The sequence below is a fragment of the Brachyhypopomus gauderio genome, chromosome 12 (assembly GCF_052324685.1).
Source record: "Brachyhypopomus gauderio isolate BG-103 chromosome 12, BGAUD_0.2, whole genome shotgun sequence".
NCBI classification, from domain to species: domain Eukaryota; kingdom Metazoa; phylum Chordata; class Actinopteri; order Gymnotiformes; family Hypopomidae; genus Brachyhypopomus; species Brachyhypopomus gauderio.
Window position 1 is genome coordinate 23575969 of NC_135222.1, and position 20032 is coordinate 23596000.

The 20032-nt window shown below is 46.8% G+C and overlaps 1 protein-coding gene across 4 annotated transcripts in view; it reads left to right on the top strand.

The window, feature by feature from the left end:
• The window catches only part of dennd2b (DENN domain containing 2B), a 49956-nt gene that overhangs the window by 15559 nt on the left and 14365 nt on the right, over nt 1-20032 (top strand). For 2 of the 4 annotated variants that reach the window (XM_077023950.1, XM_077023949.1), the window contains exons 2-11: nt 815-916; nt 7568-8806; nt 10227-10369; nt 14222-14367; nt 14484-14681; nt 15786-15882; nt 15988-16032; nt 16431-16615; nt 17848-17957; nt 18380-18449. In XM_077023950.1, the coding sequence (XP_076880065.1) occupies nt 837-916; nt 7568-8806; nt 10227-10369; nt 14222-14367; nt 14484-14681; nt 15786-15882; nt 15988-16032; nt 16431-16615; nt 17848-17957; nt 18380-18449 (2313 nt within the window). In that variant the 5' untranslated portion in view covers nt 815-836. The remainder of the gene's footprint in view (nt 1-814; nt 917-7567; nt 8807-10226; nt 10370-14221; nt 14368-14483; nt 14682-15785; nt 15883-15987; nt 16033-16430; nt 16616-17847; nt 17958-18379; nt 18450-20032) is intronic. The other 2 variants (XM_077023952.1, XM_077023951.1) reach the window with 1 other exon arrangement.

Sequence of the window (20032 nt, forward strand, 5' to 3'; positions counted from 1 at the left end):
TAATGTAAAAAGCAGTTCATTAGGCACACTGATCATTATACATGTCAGAACTACAACCCCCAGACTCTTTCTTCCCTGTGTACTGGTCAATGTAGTTATGGTTTAATATCAGAAATGGCATTACTGCGTTAGAGCTCCATATCTAGATTTTAATGATCTTCTTTTGTATTCTTGATCTTGTGAGCACCACAGGTCACACTTGGGAATGTTTTCTGATATGTCTGATTTGTATCTTTTTAAAATATTCCATACAAGTTTAATGTTAGATTATGGACTTCATTAAGACAGGGAGGTATGAACAGAGAATAATACAAGATGATGCCATATCCATACATGATGTCATTTCCACATATGATGTCATATTCAAATAATAATGCCATATCCATACATGATGTCATATCCACATATGATGTCATATTCATATTATAATGCCATATCCATACATGACGTCACATCCATATGTGATGTCATTTTCATATAATAATGCCATATCATGCATGATGTCACATCCAGATATGATGTCATATTCATATTATAATGTAATATCCATACATGATGTCATATTCATATAATTATGCCATATCCACATATGATGTCATATTCATATAATAATTCCATATCCATAACAATGTCATATTCTTGTAATGATGTCATATCCTTGTAATGTTGTTGCTTATTTTGCATGTACTACAACTTAGCAGTAAGTCTGAATAGACTTGAGGATAGACTCTACAAAATGATCATGATGATCATTTAGGTGACTGTTCTGATATCATGTGACTGTTCTGACATTGTGTGTGTTTTGGTCTGTCAGAGTGGGCAGCTCACAGGAGGTGATGACAGCCAACAAGACCTCAAAGGCTGCAGCCAGAGCAGGTGCAGGAGAGACTAAAGGCCCACCTGAGATCCCCGACAGGTGAGTGTTACAGACCCACACTGGCCAACAGGCGAGTGTTATAGCCCGACAGGTGAGTGTTACAGACCCACACTGGCCAACAGGCGAGTGTTATAGCCCGACAGGTGAGTGTTACAGACCCACACTGGCCAACAGACGAGTGTTATAGCCCGACAGGTGAGTGTTAACGCCCGACAGGTGAGTGTTAACGCCCGACAGGTGAGTGTTACAGACCCACACTGGCCAACAGGCGAGTGTTATAGCCCGACAGGTGAGTGTTACAGACCCACACTGGCCAACAGACGAGTGTTATAGCCCGACAGGTGAGTGTTAACGCCCGACAGGTGAGTGTTAACGCCCGACAGGTGAGTGTTATAGCCCGACAGGTGAGTGTTAACGCCCGACAGGTGAGTGTTACAGACCCACACTGGCCAACAGACGAGTGTTATAGCCCGACAGGTGAGTGTTAACGCCCGACAGGTGAGTGTTATAGCCCGACAGGTGAGTGTTAACGCCCAACAGGTGAGTGTTATGGCCTGACAGGTGAGTGTTAACGCCCGACAGGTGAGTGTTACAGACCCACACTGGCCAACAGGCAAGTGTTATAGCCCGACAGGTGAGTGTTAACGCCCGACAGGTTAGTGTTATGGCCCGACAGGTGAGTGTCAACGCCCGACAGGTGAGTGTTATAGCCCGACAGGTGAGTGTTATGGCCCGACAGGTGAGTGTTATAGTCTGACAGGTGAGTGCAGTATGCCACACAAATTAGAATCATTGTCAGAGAATAGAGCAGCGTGGGAAACAGTGGTGAGGATAACAGTGACTCTCGTACATCTTCTGATACATTTTCTAATACACATTCTAATACATCTTCTAATATATCTTCTAATACACCTTCTAATACATCTAATATATCTTCTAATATACCTTCTAATACATCTTCTAATACATCTTCTGATACATCTTCTAATACACCTTCTAATACATTTTCTCCTAGTCATCAAGTGTTGCAGTGCATTCACAGATGGCCCTGTTTCAAACTCTGCGGTAATCCCTGGCAGTGCAGGTTTCGTGTGATGGATATACTCCAGTATTGTACCATGGTTAATAAAATCTGGCAAAGCAGTTCATTGAAAATAGGTTAAAGCACTTTGGTGATTAGGTGCATGAGTGTAATTTGCACCCAAAGGTTACGGGTGGTATCAAAGCCATTTAACTGTGCTCTAGGACAACTGTAAACTCCATGAAGCACAATCATACAGCCCAAGTCTCTCCTAAATACAGCATGCTGTGGCAGACAAAATGATTCTGTCTCTTTTGTCCTAGAATAGGCACCTGTTCAAATAGAATCTGTCCTCTGGGCATAACCATGTTTGAGCAAACATGCTGAGACATTTTCCTGCTCTAACTGAGAAGACAACAGTGGAACTGAAACCATCCATATGAACTTTTCCTTTTCTGAATTTCAAGACTGTGAATCTAGTGTAGGTCCAGCACTGTGGTTCTGATCCAGCAAAGCCAGAACCAGACCTGCTTCTGCGGTGTTTTCATGAGGCTGCCCAATAGTGTTTGTTATTATGGGGATGTTTGTAATAGATTGTCATTCAAATTAAAATCTACAGTCATGTGGAGTATCATCATTCTCAGCAAAAGCAGGTATGAGCAGGAACCAAGACCTGAATCACACAAGAACTGAATCACACAAGAACTGAATCATACAAGACCTGAATCATACAAGAACTGAATCACACAAGACCTGAATCATACAAGAACTGAATCATACAAGAACTGAATCATACAAGAACTGAATCACACAAGACCTGAATCATACAAGAACTGAATCATACAAGAACTGAATCACACAATCAATCAATCAATCAATCAATCAAATTTTATTTATATAGCGCTTTTTACAACAGTTGTTGTCACAAAGCAGCTTTACAAGTGCCGAGTCCTAGCCCCCAGTGAGCAAGCCAAAGGCGACAGTGGCAAGGAAAAACTCCCTAGTTTTTTGCATGAGGAAGAAACCTTGAGAGGAACCAAGACTCAGGGGGGGAGCCCATCCTCCTCTGGCCGACACCGGTCACCATGACAACAACAACAATATAGACAGAATGTAGACAGAATGTAAAAGATGCAATAATGTCCATTTAGACCGAAAAAGATGTAATAATGTCCATCATGGTGTAGGCATCCGGTTAGGCAGGAGGTGGCCGGCCAGGATGGATCGCTTGTCTCTCCTCATCTCATTATTCCTCAAGCAGGCGGGCAGCCATGTGGAGAAATGAAACAGGGAAAATTAGCTCTGTATGAGGACATATACAGGACAGGTAAAATTATAAACATTTCTGGAGTGTGGCAGCAACTCCGGCACTAAGTTAAATTATTACAGCCTAGTTAAAAAAAAAAGGCAGAACCAGAAGGTAACATAGGCTTGGGGGCATTCTGAGACAATGGCATCCGTCCACTGCACTGTCAACAAACTTGAGTGACCACGAGCAGTGACAGGATGACAGCACCAGCACCCCAGTCTACCATAAAACCCTTCGTCTATGAACCCCTGGATCTGTACCTTTATCTAAGGAGGATATTAATTATCAAACGCTGGACTAAATAAGTGGGTTTTCAACCTAGATTTAAAGATTGTGACTGTGTCAGAGTCCTGGACACATTTAGGAAGATTATTCCAAAGCTGGGGGGCCTTATAAGAAAAGGCTCTTCCCCCTGCTGTTACCTTGTTAATTTGTGGAACTAATAACAGACCAGCACCCTGTGATCTTAGTTGACGTGGGGGTTCATAGTAGGAAATAAGTTCCTGGAGGTATTCAGGAGCAAGCCCGTGTAGTGCTTTATATGCTAATAATAGAATTTTAAAATCAATACGAAATTTAACTGGGAGCCAATGCAGGGCTGATAGGACTGGTCTAATATGCTGAAATTTTCTAGTTCTGGTCAGAACTCTAGCTGCGGCATTTTGAACTACTTGAAGTTTATTTAGATTCCTATTTGAACATCCTGACAGTAGTGAATTGCAGTAGTCTAGTCTAGAGCTAACAAAGGCGTGCACCAATTTTTCTGCATCATCCTGTGATAATGCATTTCTTAATTTGGCAATGTTGCAGAGATGTAGAAAAGCTATCCTAGTAGTATTAGCTATGTATTTATCAAATGATAGGTCGGAGTCGAGTATGACGCCTAGGTTTTTGGCTACTGTGCCAGGTGTAATGGGATAGTCTGCAAGATTAAGCATTAAATCACACAAGACCTGAATCACACAAGACCTGAATCATACAAGAACTGAATCATACAAGAACTGAATCATACAAGACCTGAATCACACAAGACCTGAATCACACAAGACCTGAATCATACAAGACCTGAATCACACAAGAACTGAATCATACAAGAACTGAATCATGCAAGCTTCATTAATCTTCACTTACCAGAAGTGTTCTCATCCAGGACTAAAAGAGCTATCAACAAAACACTGTGGAACAGGAGATGATTTTTTGTAATGACTTTAATATCAGAAATTTTTATATGAGAAATAGAAATAATTTATGTGAGCTGATGTAATTTTTAAAAGCTGCATAGCTTTTAAAAGCTTTACAGGAGTCTTGCTGAGGTAGGTGATTCATGCAGGATACGGATGTCCAAAGGTAAGTAAGCCATACTTGATTTTCATGGGAAAGTTAATAAAAGCATAAGAAAATAACTCACTCTTGGACAAAAGGTCCACATATTTGTGGGGGTTGAATCGGGTTGAGGCCCATTAGCTCTCGGACCTTTTGATGTGTGTTAGTGGAGCTCTGTAGGCCCTCCGTTATGACAGGGCCCTCAAACAGGAAATGGGTTGTGGTCAGATTGGCCCTCCAGACCCAGAAGAGTGAGAGCGGTGTTGGCACTGTGCTCAGAGCATCTGCCCCCCCGCAGGGCTCTGGCTCTGGGGCGCAGAGTGGGCCGAGCCAGGCTTGCTTTCTCTGGACCGAGTCATGCTTCCAGAGACCCACCTCGGACCACAGACACAAATTCACTGTGGGATCCTCGACAGGATTCTGGACCCAGCGTGTTCGCTTTGTTTAAAGGAGCATGTAGCAATATCAATGTTGGATGTTGACATAATGTTTGATGACTTTCGGAGTCCTGCAGGCCCAAGATGCCCCAAGCTTGGGGTTATATTCCCATGATATTATTCTGATATTTGCATTTTTTAAAGTCATTATTCCCTCTGTTTAGTCTTAGCTATCCTACGAGGTCTTCCTCCCAACCCAGTACCACACGTTTCCTCTCAGACGTATCAGGTGTGTGGCTTCACATTACAGCACACCTGAACATGTTTGGAAGACAGCAGTAAGTTGTAGATTAATTACACGTGAGCAAATACCTGGCTGTGATTGGCTAGGATCATGCTGACAGCGAGATGGAGAGACAGGGCCGTCCTTCACCCAGAGAGCAGGGTCAGTCGTGCTGGAGTCCGGGCCCAGATGTGGTCAGGAGTTGGGGGCAGTTTCCCAGAGATAAAGTGATAGCCTTAGACAGCTGAGGCATTTGGAAGTCATGCTTGCAGAAATGTTTATGTCAGTAGCGGAGCTGATTACAGGATCTCCTCTCTGAATCTTTCCTTCCGTATTTGTCTGAGCTGGTGATTTATGCGCCTCTTTACGTGGAACAAAATAATTGCTTTTTGAACCGGAGATTAATTTTTATAGTTTACAGTTAGTCCTCAAGAATAGCCACCCAGTCTCAGGATATCTTAAGAAGACAGTACAGTGTGTTACGTGACACAACCGGAGGGACTCCAACCCCCATAATCCTTTGCTTCAGCACCTCCAATCCTTCTCCCCTGAATATTAAGGACACCTAAGATCTGCAATCAGTCTTCATATATAAGCCATGTTTTTACCCCTCTTTCATTATGAGGTATTGGTAACCTGTGGGAAAGCCTACAGAACCTTATATCTGTGCCTCAGTGGTTCTGGTTCAGCCTACAGAACCTTATATCTGTGGTTCTGGCTCTGCCTACAGAATCTTTTATCTGTGCATCAGTGGTTCTGGGTTTGACCTATTTTTGTATCTCTTTTTGTGTTTTGGATAACCCTACTGTTTTGGCTACCTGGATATTGTTACTATGTTTTTTTTACTTTGGATTGTATTTTGACTACGTTTCTGCATGCTGTTTTTAATGGTTCTGCATTGTTCTGGTTCTGACCCTTTTTGTCTGTCTACAAGTGTGACCTACAAGGAGACCTACTTCTGAGAGGCTCTGGTGTCCCGTGTGTTGGACTGAACTATGAACAGAACCACTGAGCCCTTGTAACTCCCTTTACTGTGTGCTGACTCAGTGGAAATGCTACTTGTAGATTTAGATGTTTTGATGTGACGCTTTAAGACAAGAACAGAAACAAGGGATCAAATTGAAGAAGAAGATGGCCAGCATGTTGTAAGAGGACTCCAGCCCAGATTACTTAACCGGCAAAGCCGCTAAAGATTTTTGAGAATGTTTTTGGAAAAAAAACAAGTTTTTTAGATCGTCATTGGCAAACGTGAATACAGACTGCACTTGGGTTTATTAACGTGTGATGAATATTCCTCCTGATGAAGAGTAACAGGAATATGACAGTTGTCACGAACAGGAGCCCTGGACGTCCACACGTGCTAAACCAGCGATCAGAGAATGAATAATGTGTTCTGCGTTTATATGATCATCAGGTAGAAGACTATTAGACTGTGGGTTGTGTGCGGTGTTCACACCAAGTGGTGTGGTGTTGAGTAAACCCGGGTGCTGGCGTCATCAGAGAGCCTCAGGGCCCCAGGTGCAGCCACAGTCCTCCTCCCTGAAGGACGGAGGTGGTGAGGGTTCTGTCCCAACCTGCACTCTGGATCACACCCAGCTTTCACTTGTTATTCTAACCACCGATGTGACATCAGATCTGGCGTCCTCAGATTTCAGTGAGGAGTCTCAGTGCCGCGACTCTCATGAGCAAATCGCTGGAGGTTTTGAAAGGAGGGTGTGCTCGTATCTGTGCCGAGGCTAGATGAGTTAATCGGAGTCCTAATGCCATTGCTCAGCAGAGAGTAGCGTCTCTGTAGTGAACAGACAGACAGGGAGCCTCTAGACTGTCTCAGGTAGTCTGTCTCAGGTAGTCTGTAAAACTGTAAGAACACGGGACAACAGAGGAGTGTCTGTGCGCCGGTGAGGGAAGATTCATTTTTAGCCTTTATGTTTGATGGTTTCCTGTGGCTTTTGTGTGTGAGGTCCATATAAATTCGCCCAAATCATTTTAATCATGTGGAAAATTCCACACATGCGACTTACTGCGCAGTGTTTGTTTTGGCATGACAAGGGATTTGATTTTGCCAAACTTATGTCAAACTGCTGTGGTACTTTCCACCAAACCTGTGGTGAGGCCAACTCTTGACTATTTATTTGAAACACATATCCATGTTTTAGAACGTCGTCTCCTTCCTCTTCCTCTGTGGAGTTGTTTTCTCTTGCCTGTACGGATGACCTCACTGGCAGGTGGAGGGCACCTTTGGGTAACGGTCTGCATTCCACGCCTGCTTTCTCAGCGCACACTGGCGGAGGAACGTGGGAGCTGTCGGGTTGTGTAATAGGTGGAAAGCCGCTGCGGGGAGATGCTGACTGCGCTGTGTTTGTTGCTGTCGTTTCAGGTGCCAGTCAGTGTCTCCACCTCCCATTGTTCCCGCAGTGAAAGAGCCGCGTCACTCTCCGCTCAACGACACCGACCACGCCAGTCTGCAGGGCAGATACACCAAAGCTGACAGGAAGTTCCAATCTCAGAGGAACTGGAGCTGTAAGACGACCAGCCTGCGCAGTGGCTCCAGACTCCTGGCCGAGCTCGACTCCCACAGCAGGCTCAGCAAGGCCAAGAGCATCGGCTGCCTGGATAAGAAGCTTACGCTCTACACGGGTACCTCAGGAGACCAGGAGCAGAAGGAGAACCAGCCCCAGGAGGGAGCGGGCCAGGGCCCAGAGCCTCTCAGCTGGAGTACGCGCTCCTTAGCTCCTGCCACCAACCTCAGTCACAAGCGCAGTCACTCACACAGCCTCAGCGGGCCCAGCTCCCCGGCCGCCTCCATACGGAAGAAGATCTCAGAATGGGAATGCCGTAAGGAGGCCGAGTCCAGGATGAGTCTGTGCTTGGAGAAGAGGTCAGGCACCGCGGGCGAAGGCCGCCCCGGACTCTTGACCTCTCCTTGCAGCGAAAAGACCTTCGACTTCAAGGGTGCTCGGCGCATGAGCACGGCGTTGTCCGAGTGCTCGTATGCCGAGACGGAGGAGGAGGACGGGGCTTCGGATCGCGAGTGCCTCGGACGCTTCCAGAAGAGAGAGAGAGAGAAGAGGACCGTGAAAGCAGAGAGCATCTTCCTGCGTTCTCTGTCCGCTCGCAAGGAGACGTCTGCCGTTTTGAGCCGGATACAGAAGATCGAGCAGGCCCTGAAGGAGGGGCCGTCCTCCGCCCCCCCACCGTATCTTAGCAACTGCTATGGGCTGGAGACAGTGCGTCAGAAGTCCTTCACCATCGGTGGGATGGACGACCTGGACAGCACCTGTGGCAGCAAGAGAAGCAGTGTGTGCTCTGTTGCCACCGAGCCAGACACGAGTCCTGGGCTGGAAAAATTCTCCAAGTTCCGGCAGAGGTTCAGTGTGAGCTCGGTCCAGTCCCTGGGTCCAGAGTTGCCCTCTGCACAGGGTCCGCCGGGCACCCCTGTCAACCCCCTGCCCAAACCCAAACGCACCTTTGAGTACGACGCTAATAGGAACCACAGGGACTCTTCACCAAGCAATGGATTACACAACTCCGAAACCCGTGTTTCCTGTAGCCCAGCCAGTACAGTTACACACCACCGCAAGACAGACGAAATCCTATCCAGGAGATCTCAGGATAGGTGAGAGATTTGATGCTCGTACCCACAACATATTCGGATGTGTATCTGTAATTGTTGTTACTTCAGAAGTTGACATTATTGATTTGTGTTTAGCTTGTTGTAATTGGAATATTGCAAATACAAAGATGGCTATGCCTATTTCAGAAAAGTACAGAGTCAGTGATTTTGTCTAGTCCTGTTCCTGAGGACGACGAGCAAATCCCTCCTGCGACGAAGCCGTAACTTTGCTTTACTGGTCTTTGTTTCTGACTGCATAGTCATACACAACAGACTGGCCTCATTTCTGAGGCTTTTATGTTTCAAACGGGATTACGTTGCTGCGAGGCTCCATTAGGCGTTTGACAGGAAGCAGGAGTCACAGTCTCTTCTGTAAATGCCTCTCAGAGCTCCATCTTCCCATATTAGGCAGTTCTGCTTCTGACCACGTTGGGCCCCGTATCGTGTATCATACACATTTATTCTCGTTTGTTGAATGTATGGCTCAGAATTTGTTTTTCTTTATTTTATTAGCACTGGCGTTGCTTGAACCTCTGCAAGCGTGCGATGCTCAGTGCGAATTCTTTAAAACATAATTTAGTTGCTCTTTTGTTCTCGCTAACCTAACAACGCTTTACTCCTTTTCTTGATGTACCCTTAAGATAACTTGAACTTACATTTGATTTATTATTGAACACAGCAGTGAAGTGCAGATGTGACTTCGGCAGAGTCTGAAGCTGAACCAAACATTGTGCCTCATCTGCTTTCATTGTGTTGACATAACACCGCTCGGCTAGGAAGTGCTCGTGGCTTAGCGGAGCGCTAACATTTTGTTTATAGCTCTCTTTCTTCATGGCCTTGAGAAGTAGCTTTGGACTGGGACTGTTTAAGCCAGTGTCACTGACTGTGGAGACATGCCAAGTTCTGGCTGAGCTGGGCAGGATCTGTGAGGCCCGGTTTCACATTCCTGTGGCCCAGGCACGGTCAACTGTTTAGAACCCACAGCCAGTACGGGAGAGCCAGCATCTCTGAGGTTTGACCCTCTAGCCAGTACCGTTGCTTTGATGTAGTGTCTGGTGTGCATTCAAAACTAAAAATCCTTATTTTGTTTGGCTTTTTGTGAATAAACAGGAAGTTGCAGGTCCAATTAGAGGCTGTGTTGCATTTCATATAATAAGGATGTTATACATCTGAACAGAATATTCAAATCTCTCCTTCTGCTGTCGGTTTTAATTGGCAGTCAGGTATAGCTGTAGAGCAAAGGTGAACTTTCTTGAGTCTTGTGCAGAGGGCTTTCATCTGCTCAGGTGGTCTGTCCTGATTGGACTATGGCAGGCACAGGACGTCCAGACCGACTGGTCAGCTCTTCAGTGCCTGAGCCAAGCGGCCCTGCGTGTTCAGAGCTGACCACTCGCTTCTCTTTCTCACCCGTTTTGTCTTTTAGAGAATCGGAGTCTGAAGATGCTGCCAGCCCTGTCTCCCCCTCCTCTTCATCACCCACGGAAAACGGCACAGCCTCCACGGAGAGGCACGGCCGGCCAGGCTCCAAAAGCGCATCAGAGGAGAACGCCTACGAGGACATCACAGGTAAAGACTGCGAAATGAGCTGAAAAACAAGGTGGCTTGTTTCTGTTCACAGTTTGAAATCCAGTAAAAACTACGAACACTAATAACTTCTAGGAATGTCTTATTTTGAAGCGAAGGGCCAGACGTTGCACACACGTGGTGAAAGTAGGAGTAGTGTAGCAAGTGATGGCTGACATCTTGATTTTCCATCACACCAGAGAAGGTGCTAATTCTGACCAACCAACGATGAAAGGTTTTCACTGGTGTTTGTAATGGCTGATGCGTTTGTAATGGCTGTGCGTTACTGACGAGTGGTCTGAGACCATGGAGAGAAATGAATCAACAAAAGATTACGTGATCATGTAAAAATGTAATGTAACGCTGGCAAAGAAGAATTTGCTCTGAATTTGTCATAGTTTGAAATCGTATTTCTGCTCCTCTTATGGGGGAAAGAGCTGAACTTGGTGAGTCAGACCCGATGACAGAAGTCTCACCAGAGGTCAGGTGATAACAGCTGGGCTAGTATGAGTTGATCACATGATAACATACGGCTTAGTTTAACTTTATTTAGCTTAACTTTACATTAACGATGAAACTATTCAAGTAGAGAGAGGAGAGAGAAGAATCAGTCTAGTGCCGTGTATGTTCATGAACGTCATCACTCTGTTTAGATGACAGAGATGTGAAGCTGCTGAGTTCAGGTGACTGGAATATTTGAATCAGGAGCTGGAGAAGAAGCGTTAAACTTCACCTCACCGCATCCATTTGGATAGAAACAACAACCATCTCGAAATGAGAACCGTCCTGTCAGATTACATTTCTATTGGTTTTAAGCAGAGTTCGAGTGAAGAGAAAGTTGGAGTGCAGGTAGCTCCTGTCTGCTGTATGCGTGAGTGTGTGTGTGTGTGTGTGTGTGTGTGTGTGTCTGCGTGTGTTTGTGTGTTTGTGTGTTTGTGTGTGTGTGTGTGTGTGTGTAGGGACTGAGCAGAGCTCAGATCCTTTTCAGGTGTCTAAGGCAGTAAATATAAATAAATATCATCTCACTGAGACGCAGACTGTATAACAACAGAAGAGAAAAATAAAAGCTTTAGTCTGTTTTTTCTGTGAAAATAAATACAGTAAATATAATACAGTATATATATATATATAATGTTGAGAAACAATCTCACTAAAATAACCACAGTGCATCCTAAAGAGTCTCAGTTCTGGACTATATTGGGTTGAGGTGGAAGGGTTTGCTGTGTGATCTGTACCTACTGTGTCATCTCCGGTCATGGTGGGAACGGCAGCTCTCTGTGCTGCTGGCTGGTCTTAAGGCTCTACATTCCTTTCCACTAAGACCTGGCGTTGCGCCACCGTACGGCTCACACACCCCAACGATCTCCCTCTGGCGACAGCGTGTGTGTGTCTCGCCCTGCGGCCAGACTGAAATACGTTCTGCAGCCGGTGGGATTTAGGCGGCAGACGGCGTAGGGAGTCTCGAGCGAGGTCCTGTGGAGAGGGAGACGACGTCCGGGACGTCTGGAGAAATGTAACCAGAAATGTTTTGTGTCTGTTTTCTTCAGGGTGCAGTTTTTTTTAATACGGCTGAATCAGAGCGTTGGCCGGAATTGTGCAGCGGGTGGTGGGTTGTGGAAGGCGTGGTGATGTTGTTTCAGTAAAGATGACCACTGCTTCCGAGCTTTGAGCACTGGGGAGAGTGGTGGTGCCCTGACAAAGCCTCCATTGTTTTGATGAACACCTCCATCAGTATTTGCGGTTGGGCTATTTTTTTTAACCGCTGATTAGTTCCAGAGAAATCTATGACCCCTGTGGGCCTTCAGTGGATCCCAGCTGCTGGTCTCAGATCAGCTGGTCTCAGATCAGCTGGTCTCAGATCGGCTGGTCTGTAGCAGGTCACCTGGTCCCAGGTCAGCTTGTAGTATGTGTGGCTACTTTCCTAGCAATCCAAGTCAAAGAGTTAGACATCTCCTTCGTACCAACTGTGCTTGATACAATTGAAACAAAAATACACTGGCAAATGAGCTATGAGTTTCTCATAAGTGTCATATTAATAACTTGGTTGTAAGTATCCAGCAGGAGCTTTATGGTAGATAGTGTTGTTGCCCTTTCTGAAGAGATTGTGGCAGTGCTGTCAGCTTGTTTATTGTTGGGGAACCATTTTTATATTGTTTTGTTCTTCATCTGTAATGTCAGTGCAGCACCTTCATGCAGAACTGTGGTAGTCAGACCGTCTTTACAATCAGACCCTCTCTACAATCAGACCCTCTCTACAGTCTCCACAGTGCTGTAGGGCTCCATTACTGCACACATTAACCTGGTGATGATGGATCTGTGGAATAGTTCCTGCAGCCAGGATCAGGTTACCTTCTTCTGGGATGTAAATCCCCCTGCAGAAACACCCAGCTTGCTTTAATGTGAACGAATCTGCATTCTTCCATTTTCTCTTCATCATGTTGAGTCTTCTGCCCTAATTACGTCTGCGTTAGTGTGAACATCACTAAGTTTCCATAAGTGTGTACGTTGTATTTTCTGCCTTTCACAAAGTGGAATCTGATTGACGGGTTGAGAAAGGCACTCTGTAGTTTAGGCGACCGAGGCTTCGCTTTACAGGAACAAACTTCCTCCCACATAAATGCCACAGTCTTCCACAATACTCACAACACGGCTGTGGAGGTTTCAGCCGCTCTTTGTGTTTGGTCTATGTGATATCTGCATTGTCCACTTCCCTATTAGAGACCTCTATGCAGTGCTCTTTGAAGGTCCACGCTGTAAACAAAGGCGTAATCACAGAGTGCAACTGAGGTGTGTGTGTGTGTGTGAGTGTGTTGTACCCTCTGTGTGTGTGTGTGTGTGTGTGTGTGTGTGTGTGTGTTGTACCCTCTCTCTCTCAGTGCGTCAGCCTGTGTAAACAGAGACACTGATCAGTGTCTAGCGCCGCCCCTGTGGTGAGAGTCGTGTCATTTCCTCCAGCGTGTTGTCATTCCATTGCTTCATTTGGGAGCATGTTGGCATGTGTTGGGGTGAGAGCGGTCCTTTTATTGACGTTGTGCTTTAGGGTTACCAGGGGATTTCTCACAGGGTCACTCCACCTTCACTCCTGCCACAGAAACACAGCCTGATTGGGTTACTGTGGTGCTTAGGCTTAAAGCTGTATGTCTAGACGTTAAAGTGGCCAAAGCTTGTTTTGGTATGTGAAGTGATTCATAAGGGCCCTCAGTCCTCACGCAGACACGTGGCTTCAAGCAGGGCCTCTTGTCCTGTGTTTTTATTTTTCGACACTTTCCTCATCGTACTTGGGCCAGGAAACGTAGTAGCTTGTAGCTCGTGTGTCGGCATGTAAATGTCTTTTCGGATCCTGGAATTGAAATCAAATAGCAGGTTTTTGTAGTCTCGGCGGTGGTGAACCTCGCTAAGCTCTTGCTTGACGGCCAGCTCATCTTGTGGATATAAAGTGACGTGTTTGTCGCTCTTTTAATGGTCTCCTTGCCGTGGTGTGGTTTGTTGTGGTGGGTCGTCCTTTATTACGGTACTGTGCTCTTCTGGCAGCCTGGGTCCGCTCTGATCGTAACCCATCACGGGCCCTCTGTCCTGGACACACAAGGCCTCCTGAGAGCTGAGTGTCCAACTGAGAAAATACACTTCAGCTTCCTGTCTGCCAAGAGGAACCCTGCATGACATATCTGCTCCAAGTCCTGAATAACTGGCCCTGCTTCACTCCCACTCACTCCGTCCTGCTCGCCTGCCTCCTCTGACTCTCTCCCACGCTCCCACCTCCAGAAGATCTCCCGCGTTCCTCTTTGAAGCCCTTGAGCTGCCAATGTTTGCGCTCCCACTGACCTGTTTTCCCTGTCTGCTCTGGCCTGCTTGTAGAGTCCATGAAGGAGAATCCGTACGAGGAAGTGGATCCGAAGAGGAGAGGCCTGGACCGCAAGTTACGCCCATTACCCGAGAGATCGAACGACTCACTCAACAGGATATGGAGCCTCCAGGACAGGAAGTCCACTGTAGCTCCTCAGGTATGTCCATCACATGAGCAAATGCAGACAAATTTTTGACATCAAACGAGAAATCAGTCCTTCTCCACCTCGAAACTTAAAACAGATGCCTTGTCTTCTTTCCACACCTCCTCCAGCTGCCGTCTAAGCCCAGCAGCCAGTCTCTGCGTCTGGGCGCAGTGGAGCGGAGCGGTCACCGCGCCTGCTACCTGGCCAAGAGGCACAGCCACGACGACCTTCTGCTGCCCCAGCGGGGCTCCTATTCGCGGCTGGACGACAGCCTGGGCGGGACCTGCGACAGTCTGACCTCTCACAGACACCGACAGCTCCCGAAGGTGCACAGACCTCTGGGAGAAGATGGCGGTTTAACAGTCTGATTGGAATATGTCACTGTACCTGATGGGCACAGTACTAGAAATAAGTCATGTTGGAATACATTGTGTGTACACAAGACTCATTGTTGATTTATTGTTCAGATAAGCTGCTTTGATTACAGTCTACAGCAGTTTAATCGTGGTTGATTTGTAAATAAGGAGTTGTGCAGTTGTAGTGTGAGTTTGCTGCTGGTGTCCTGCTTATTGAAAGCTGATGTTTCTGTGTGGGATCAGTCACCCCCTTCACAGTCCTCCACAGTCCTCCCCCACCACAGTCCTATCCTGCCACAGGTCTGTGTACGGCTCATAAATATAGCTGCAAGTTTAAGAAAAAAAGAAAAGTAAAACCATGGAAGTCATTGCTCAAGTTCAGATAACTGCCCCCAACAGGACGCCTTGCCACTCAGTGCCTGCTGCCCTGAAGGACAGAGAGATTAAGTTTCACTGTTTTACCCTCATGAGACATTGGACCAGTAGTCATAACTGAAATTAATTTTAATGGGCACAATGTGCATTTGATTAAAAAGTAACAACAGTTCTGTTATAAATTAAATTAGATGAGGTAAAGATGCAATCAGTAAAATCTTAATGAAGTAATTTGGTTCAGTTATTTTTAGATATGGCCGCACACAAACGCTCCTGCTTAGTTCTTCTTTGTCCTGCTTTTGCCACTTGGAGGTGCGTTCTGTATTGAGAGATATTTTGAGGTAGGTTTTTGAGGCTGAGGTATTTTGAGGCAGGTTTTTGAGGCAGAGGTATTTTGAGGCGGGTTTTTGCTCTTCTGCTACTCTTAGTGGGTCCGCCTGCTTCTCCTGAAGTGTTACAGCAATAATCCCGGCTGCCCGTGAGCTCTGTTTACGCACAGTAGCTCAAAACATAACCTCAACCACAGTGATGAAGGTTCATGTCCCTCCAGGCTCCTCCAAAGACAGAAGATTAGATGTTGGTAACCTACAGGTTCTAAAGTGAAGAAGACAGAAGATTAGATGTTGGTCTACAAGTTGTGCGAAGCGTTCTTGTGATTCCTTTATCAATGTAGCTGGTTTTATTTTTTTCCCCCATCAGGTGGTGCAGAGAATAAACTCCATCTACTGTACTAAACGAGGCAAGAAGAGGCTGAAGAAGCTGTCGTTGTCTAACGTAGACACGTCTTCTCTCAGAGGTGATGACTTCACTCAGGTCCTTCTGCCTGCTGTCAGTCATGCTCTCAACCACAGCTTTGCTAAATCGCCCTCTGACATCAGACAAATTCTTTTTCTGTTTGTAGATGACAACAGTGAGAGCGAGAGTGATTCTGACGACAGGTTTAAAGGTAAGAACGCGTACCTCTGACTGATGTTCCCATGGTGCACAGTGTGTTTTGGTTTAGGGTTTTTTCCCATTCGACAGTGATCTGAGATGTTATTCCGCACAATCACTGTCCCACACTACATAGCTGCTAATGCTAACAACACAATGTAATAATGTGTGTGTGTGTGTGTGTGTGTGTGCATGTGTGCATGTGTGTATGTGTGTATGTGTGTGTGTGCGCGTGTGTGTGTGCGTGTGTGTGTGTGTGTGTGTGCGCGCGCGCGTGTGTGTGTGCATGTGTGTGTGTGTGTGTGTATGTGTGTGTGTATGTGTGCGTGTGTGTGTGTGCATGTGTGTGTGTGTGTGCGTGTGTGCGTGTGTGTGTGTGTGTGCGTGTGTGTGTGTGTGTGTGTCTCCCAGCACACACACAGCGGTTAGTGAGGCTACAGTCTCTGCTGCGCCAGGCGCCCAGTTATCGCACTCTGGAGCTGCAGCTGTTGGAGTGGCAGGAGCGTGAGCTGTTCGAGTACTTTGTGGTGGTGTCGCTGAAGAAGAAGCCCACCAAGAACTCCTACACCCCAGAGGTCTCCTACCAGTTCCCCAAGGTAGTTTACAGCATTTCATGTGGACATGGGGAATGAAACATGTCCAGTAGGTTGGTGTTGCTGGTACCTTCCTCTGTTAGCTGATCTCCCTGAGCATGGCCAGAGACCCCAGAGAGAGACCACTGAGAGAGACTCCAGAGAGAGACCCCAGAGAGAGACCCCAGAGAGAGACCCCCGAGAGAGACTCCAGAGAGAGACCACAGAGAGAGACTCCAGAGAGAGACCCCAGAGAGAGACCCCAGAGAGAGACTCCAGAGAGAGACCCCCGAGAGAGACTCCAGAGAGAGACCACAGAGAGAGACTCCAGAGAGAGACTCCAGAGAGAGACCACAGAGAGAGACTCCAGAGAGAGACTCCAGAGAGAGACCCCAGAGAGAGACCCCAGAGAGAGACCACAGAGAGAGACTCCAGAGACCCCAGAGAGAGACCCAGAGAGAGACCCAGAGAGAGACCTAGAGAGAGACTCCAGAGACCCCAGAGAGAGACCCAGAGAGAGACCCCAGAGAGAGACCCAGAGAGAGACCTAGAGAGAGAGACATTCACTGGTGCTGCTGGGCACAGTAGCACTCTCAGATCTCTGTTGTTATTGCTGCTTCTCCAGCTGTCATACAGAAGATCTCATGATGACATCTTGATGTACCGCCTTGTTTCTGCTGTCTGGACACTAGTTTGTCGTAAAATAGGCTGCGTTCATGTCAAGAGGTTCTGATTTCTATTTTGTTTCAGTCCAGTAAACGATGTTTATGTGCATTGCAGCCAGAGGCCCAGATGTAGAGATAATCTGCCTTTCTGTTTCATTTTGGGGATTGTAAAGACTAAGTGGTGTTGCCAGGAGACTGTTGCCACAGCAATCAAGTGATTAGTTATGCTGAAATGGTTCTTTAATTAGCCTAGATGTGCTTCAGTGACTGTGTCCCCTTTGAGAAACTAAAAATATGTTGGCTCTCTGCCAGTCAGGAGGTCGACCCTGTTGACGTCATCACCTTGAATTGGAATATTGTGGCACTTGGGACAAGGAAAGGGGTCATGACCCCATGTGGGAGATGACCGTTCCAAACATATTTGACATAGCAGCTGAGGTCTGCAAGGGAACTGCAAAAAGACCCCCCCCCCAAAAAAAAAAAAAAACCCCAACAACAACAAAATTCAGAGTTTATCAGCCATAACGAGCCCACGCTGCTGGAGTGTCTGACCTGAGCGCTGAGGCAGGATGTCTCGTGTGATGTCTGCAGCTGGACAGACCCACCAAGCAGGTGCGGGAGGCGGAGCAGCGTCTGAAGGCCATCCCCCAGTTCTGTTTCCCCGACGCCCGGGACTGGAGTCCTGTGTCCGAGTACTGCAGGTACTCCCCGCCCGCTACACTCCAGTAACCACACGCTCTTTCTGTTTCCGCATGACCGCACCTTCCCCGAAGCTGCAGTGAAAGAGTGAGGGGAAGGCCTCGCTGCGCCCTTTAGATGCGTTTACCCAGGAATGACCGTGGTCAGACCTCTGTGGAATCGTTGTTCTTAATCAGCCGCGTGGGTCTAATAACCGTGTAATAACAGAGCTGTGTTACGCCTCGGGAGAGTCCGATCACACCGCGTGATCCCCACGTCTGCTTCTTTCACACCGCTGCCGCTTCTGCACAAACCACCAGCGAGACTCCACTTCCACTCTAGTGGCTTTGAGTTCTTCTCCCCCACCCCCATGTGGGCGGGATGTGTTTGTTGTGATACACTACAGTCTTCTTAATGCAGACCTGATGTGTTTGTCTTCATGCAGCGAGACCTTCTCCTTCATGCTGACTGGAGAAGATGGCAGTCGTCGCTTCGGGTACTGCAGGCGTCTCCTGGTAGGTCCTGCTTCACCTCGTCGTTTCCTCTTCCTGTCTGGCAGGTCTTACGCTCCCCAGTCGGCACGTTTGTAATGGACTGCATCACATGACCATTATAATTGTGGGAGGAGCCCAGGAGCGGAGTGATATGTGGGGGGATGTCAGAGAAGACACCTGTCCCCCTCTGTTTAATAATGTAAAGATGTAAAGGTGGCCATGATGTAAAGATGTAAAGTTGGCCATGATGTAAAGATGTAAAGTTGGCCATGATGTAAAAATGTAAAGTTGGCCATGATGTAAAGATGTAAAGTTGGCCATGACGTAAAGATGTAAAGTTGGCCATGACGTAAAGATCTAAAGGTGCCCATGACGTAAAGATGTAAAGTTGGCCATGATGTAAAGATGTAAAGGTGGCCATGATGTAAAGATGTAAAGTTGGCCATGATGTAAAGATCTAAAGGTGCCCATGATATGCTGGGGTTTCTTTGTCCACATAGCAGTCAATAGTGAACAGTGGAGGTGGAGGAGTGTGTGGGTGGTGTTGGTGGGGAACAGGACTGGGTGGACGTGGCACTGGAAGTGTTGGACTGTGGTGAGCGTTATCCAGGCAGGAGGTGCAGGCCTGGCACAAGTGTTCCTCAGCACTTCAGACCAGTTCCACACGTTTCACTTCAGACCAATTCAACACGCTTCACTTCAGACCAGTTCCACACGTTTCACTTCAGACCAGTTCCACACGCTTCACTTCAGACCAGTTCAACAAGCTTCACTTCAGACCAGTTCCACATGCTTCACTTCAGACCAGTTCTACAAGCTTCACTTCAGACCAGTTCAACAAGCTTCACTTCAGACCAGTTCCACACGCTTCACTTCAGACCAGTTCCACACGCTTCACTTCAGACCAGTTCAACACGCTTCACTTCAGACCAGTTCAACACGCTTCACTTCAGACCAGTTCCACACGCTTCACTTCAGACCAGTTCAACACGCTTCACTTCAGACCAGTTCAACAAGCTTCACTTCAGACCAGTTCTACAAGCTTCACTTCAGACCAGTTCAACAAGCTTCACTTCAGACCAGTTCCACACGCTTCACTTCAGACCAGTTCCACACGCTTCACTTCAGACCAGTTCAACACGCTTCACTTCAGACCAGTTCAACACGCTTCACTTCAGACCAGTTCCACACGCTTCACTTCAGACCAGTTCCACACGCTTCACTTCAGACCAGTTCCACACGCTTCACTTCAGACCAGTTCCACACGCTTCAGACCAGTTCAACACGCTTCACTTCAGACCAGTTCAACAAGCTTCACTTCAGACCAGTTCCACACGCTTCACTTCAGACCAGTTCAACATACTGCAATTTATCAAGCATTTGCGAAGAGCATCAAAAAATACCTAATATGGACAAATGGAATGGAGGAGAATTATTGTATGTGTGTGTGTGTGTGTGTGTGTGTGTGTGTGTAGAGATGCTACTCATCACTTGACAGAGTTTTAGAGCAATGCTAGGCTGTAGATGACTGCTCAGTAGTGTTTGATACCATCTGGTATTGGGTTAGAATGGGAGATTTTCCATTCTGATTACTGACTTTCTTC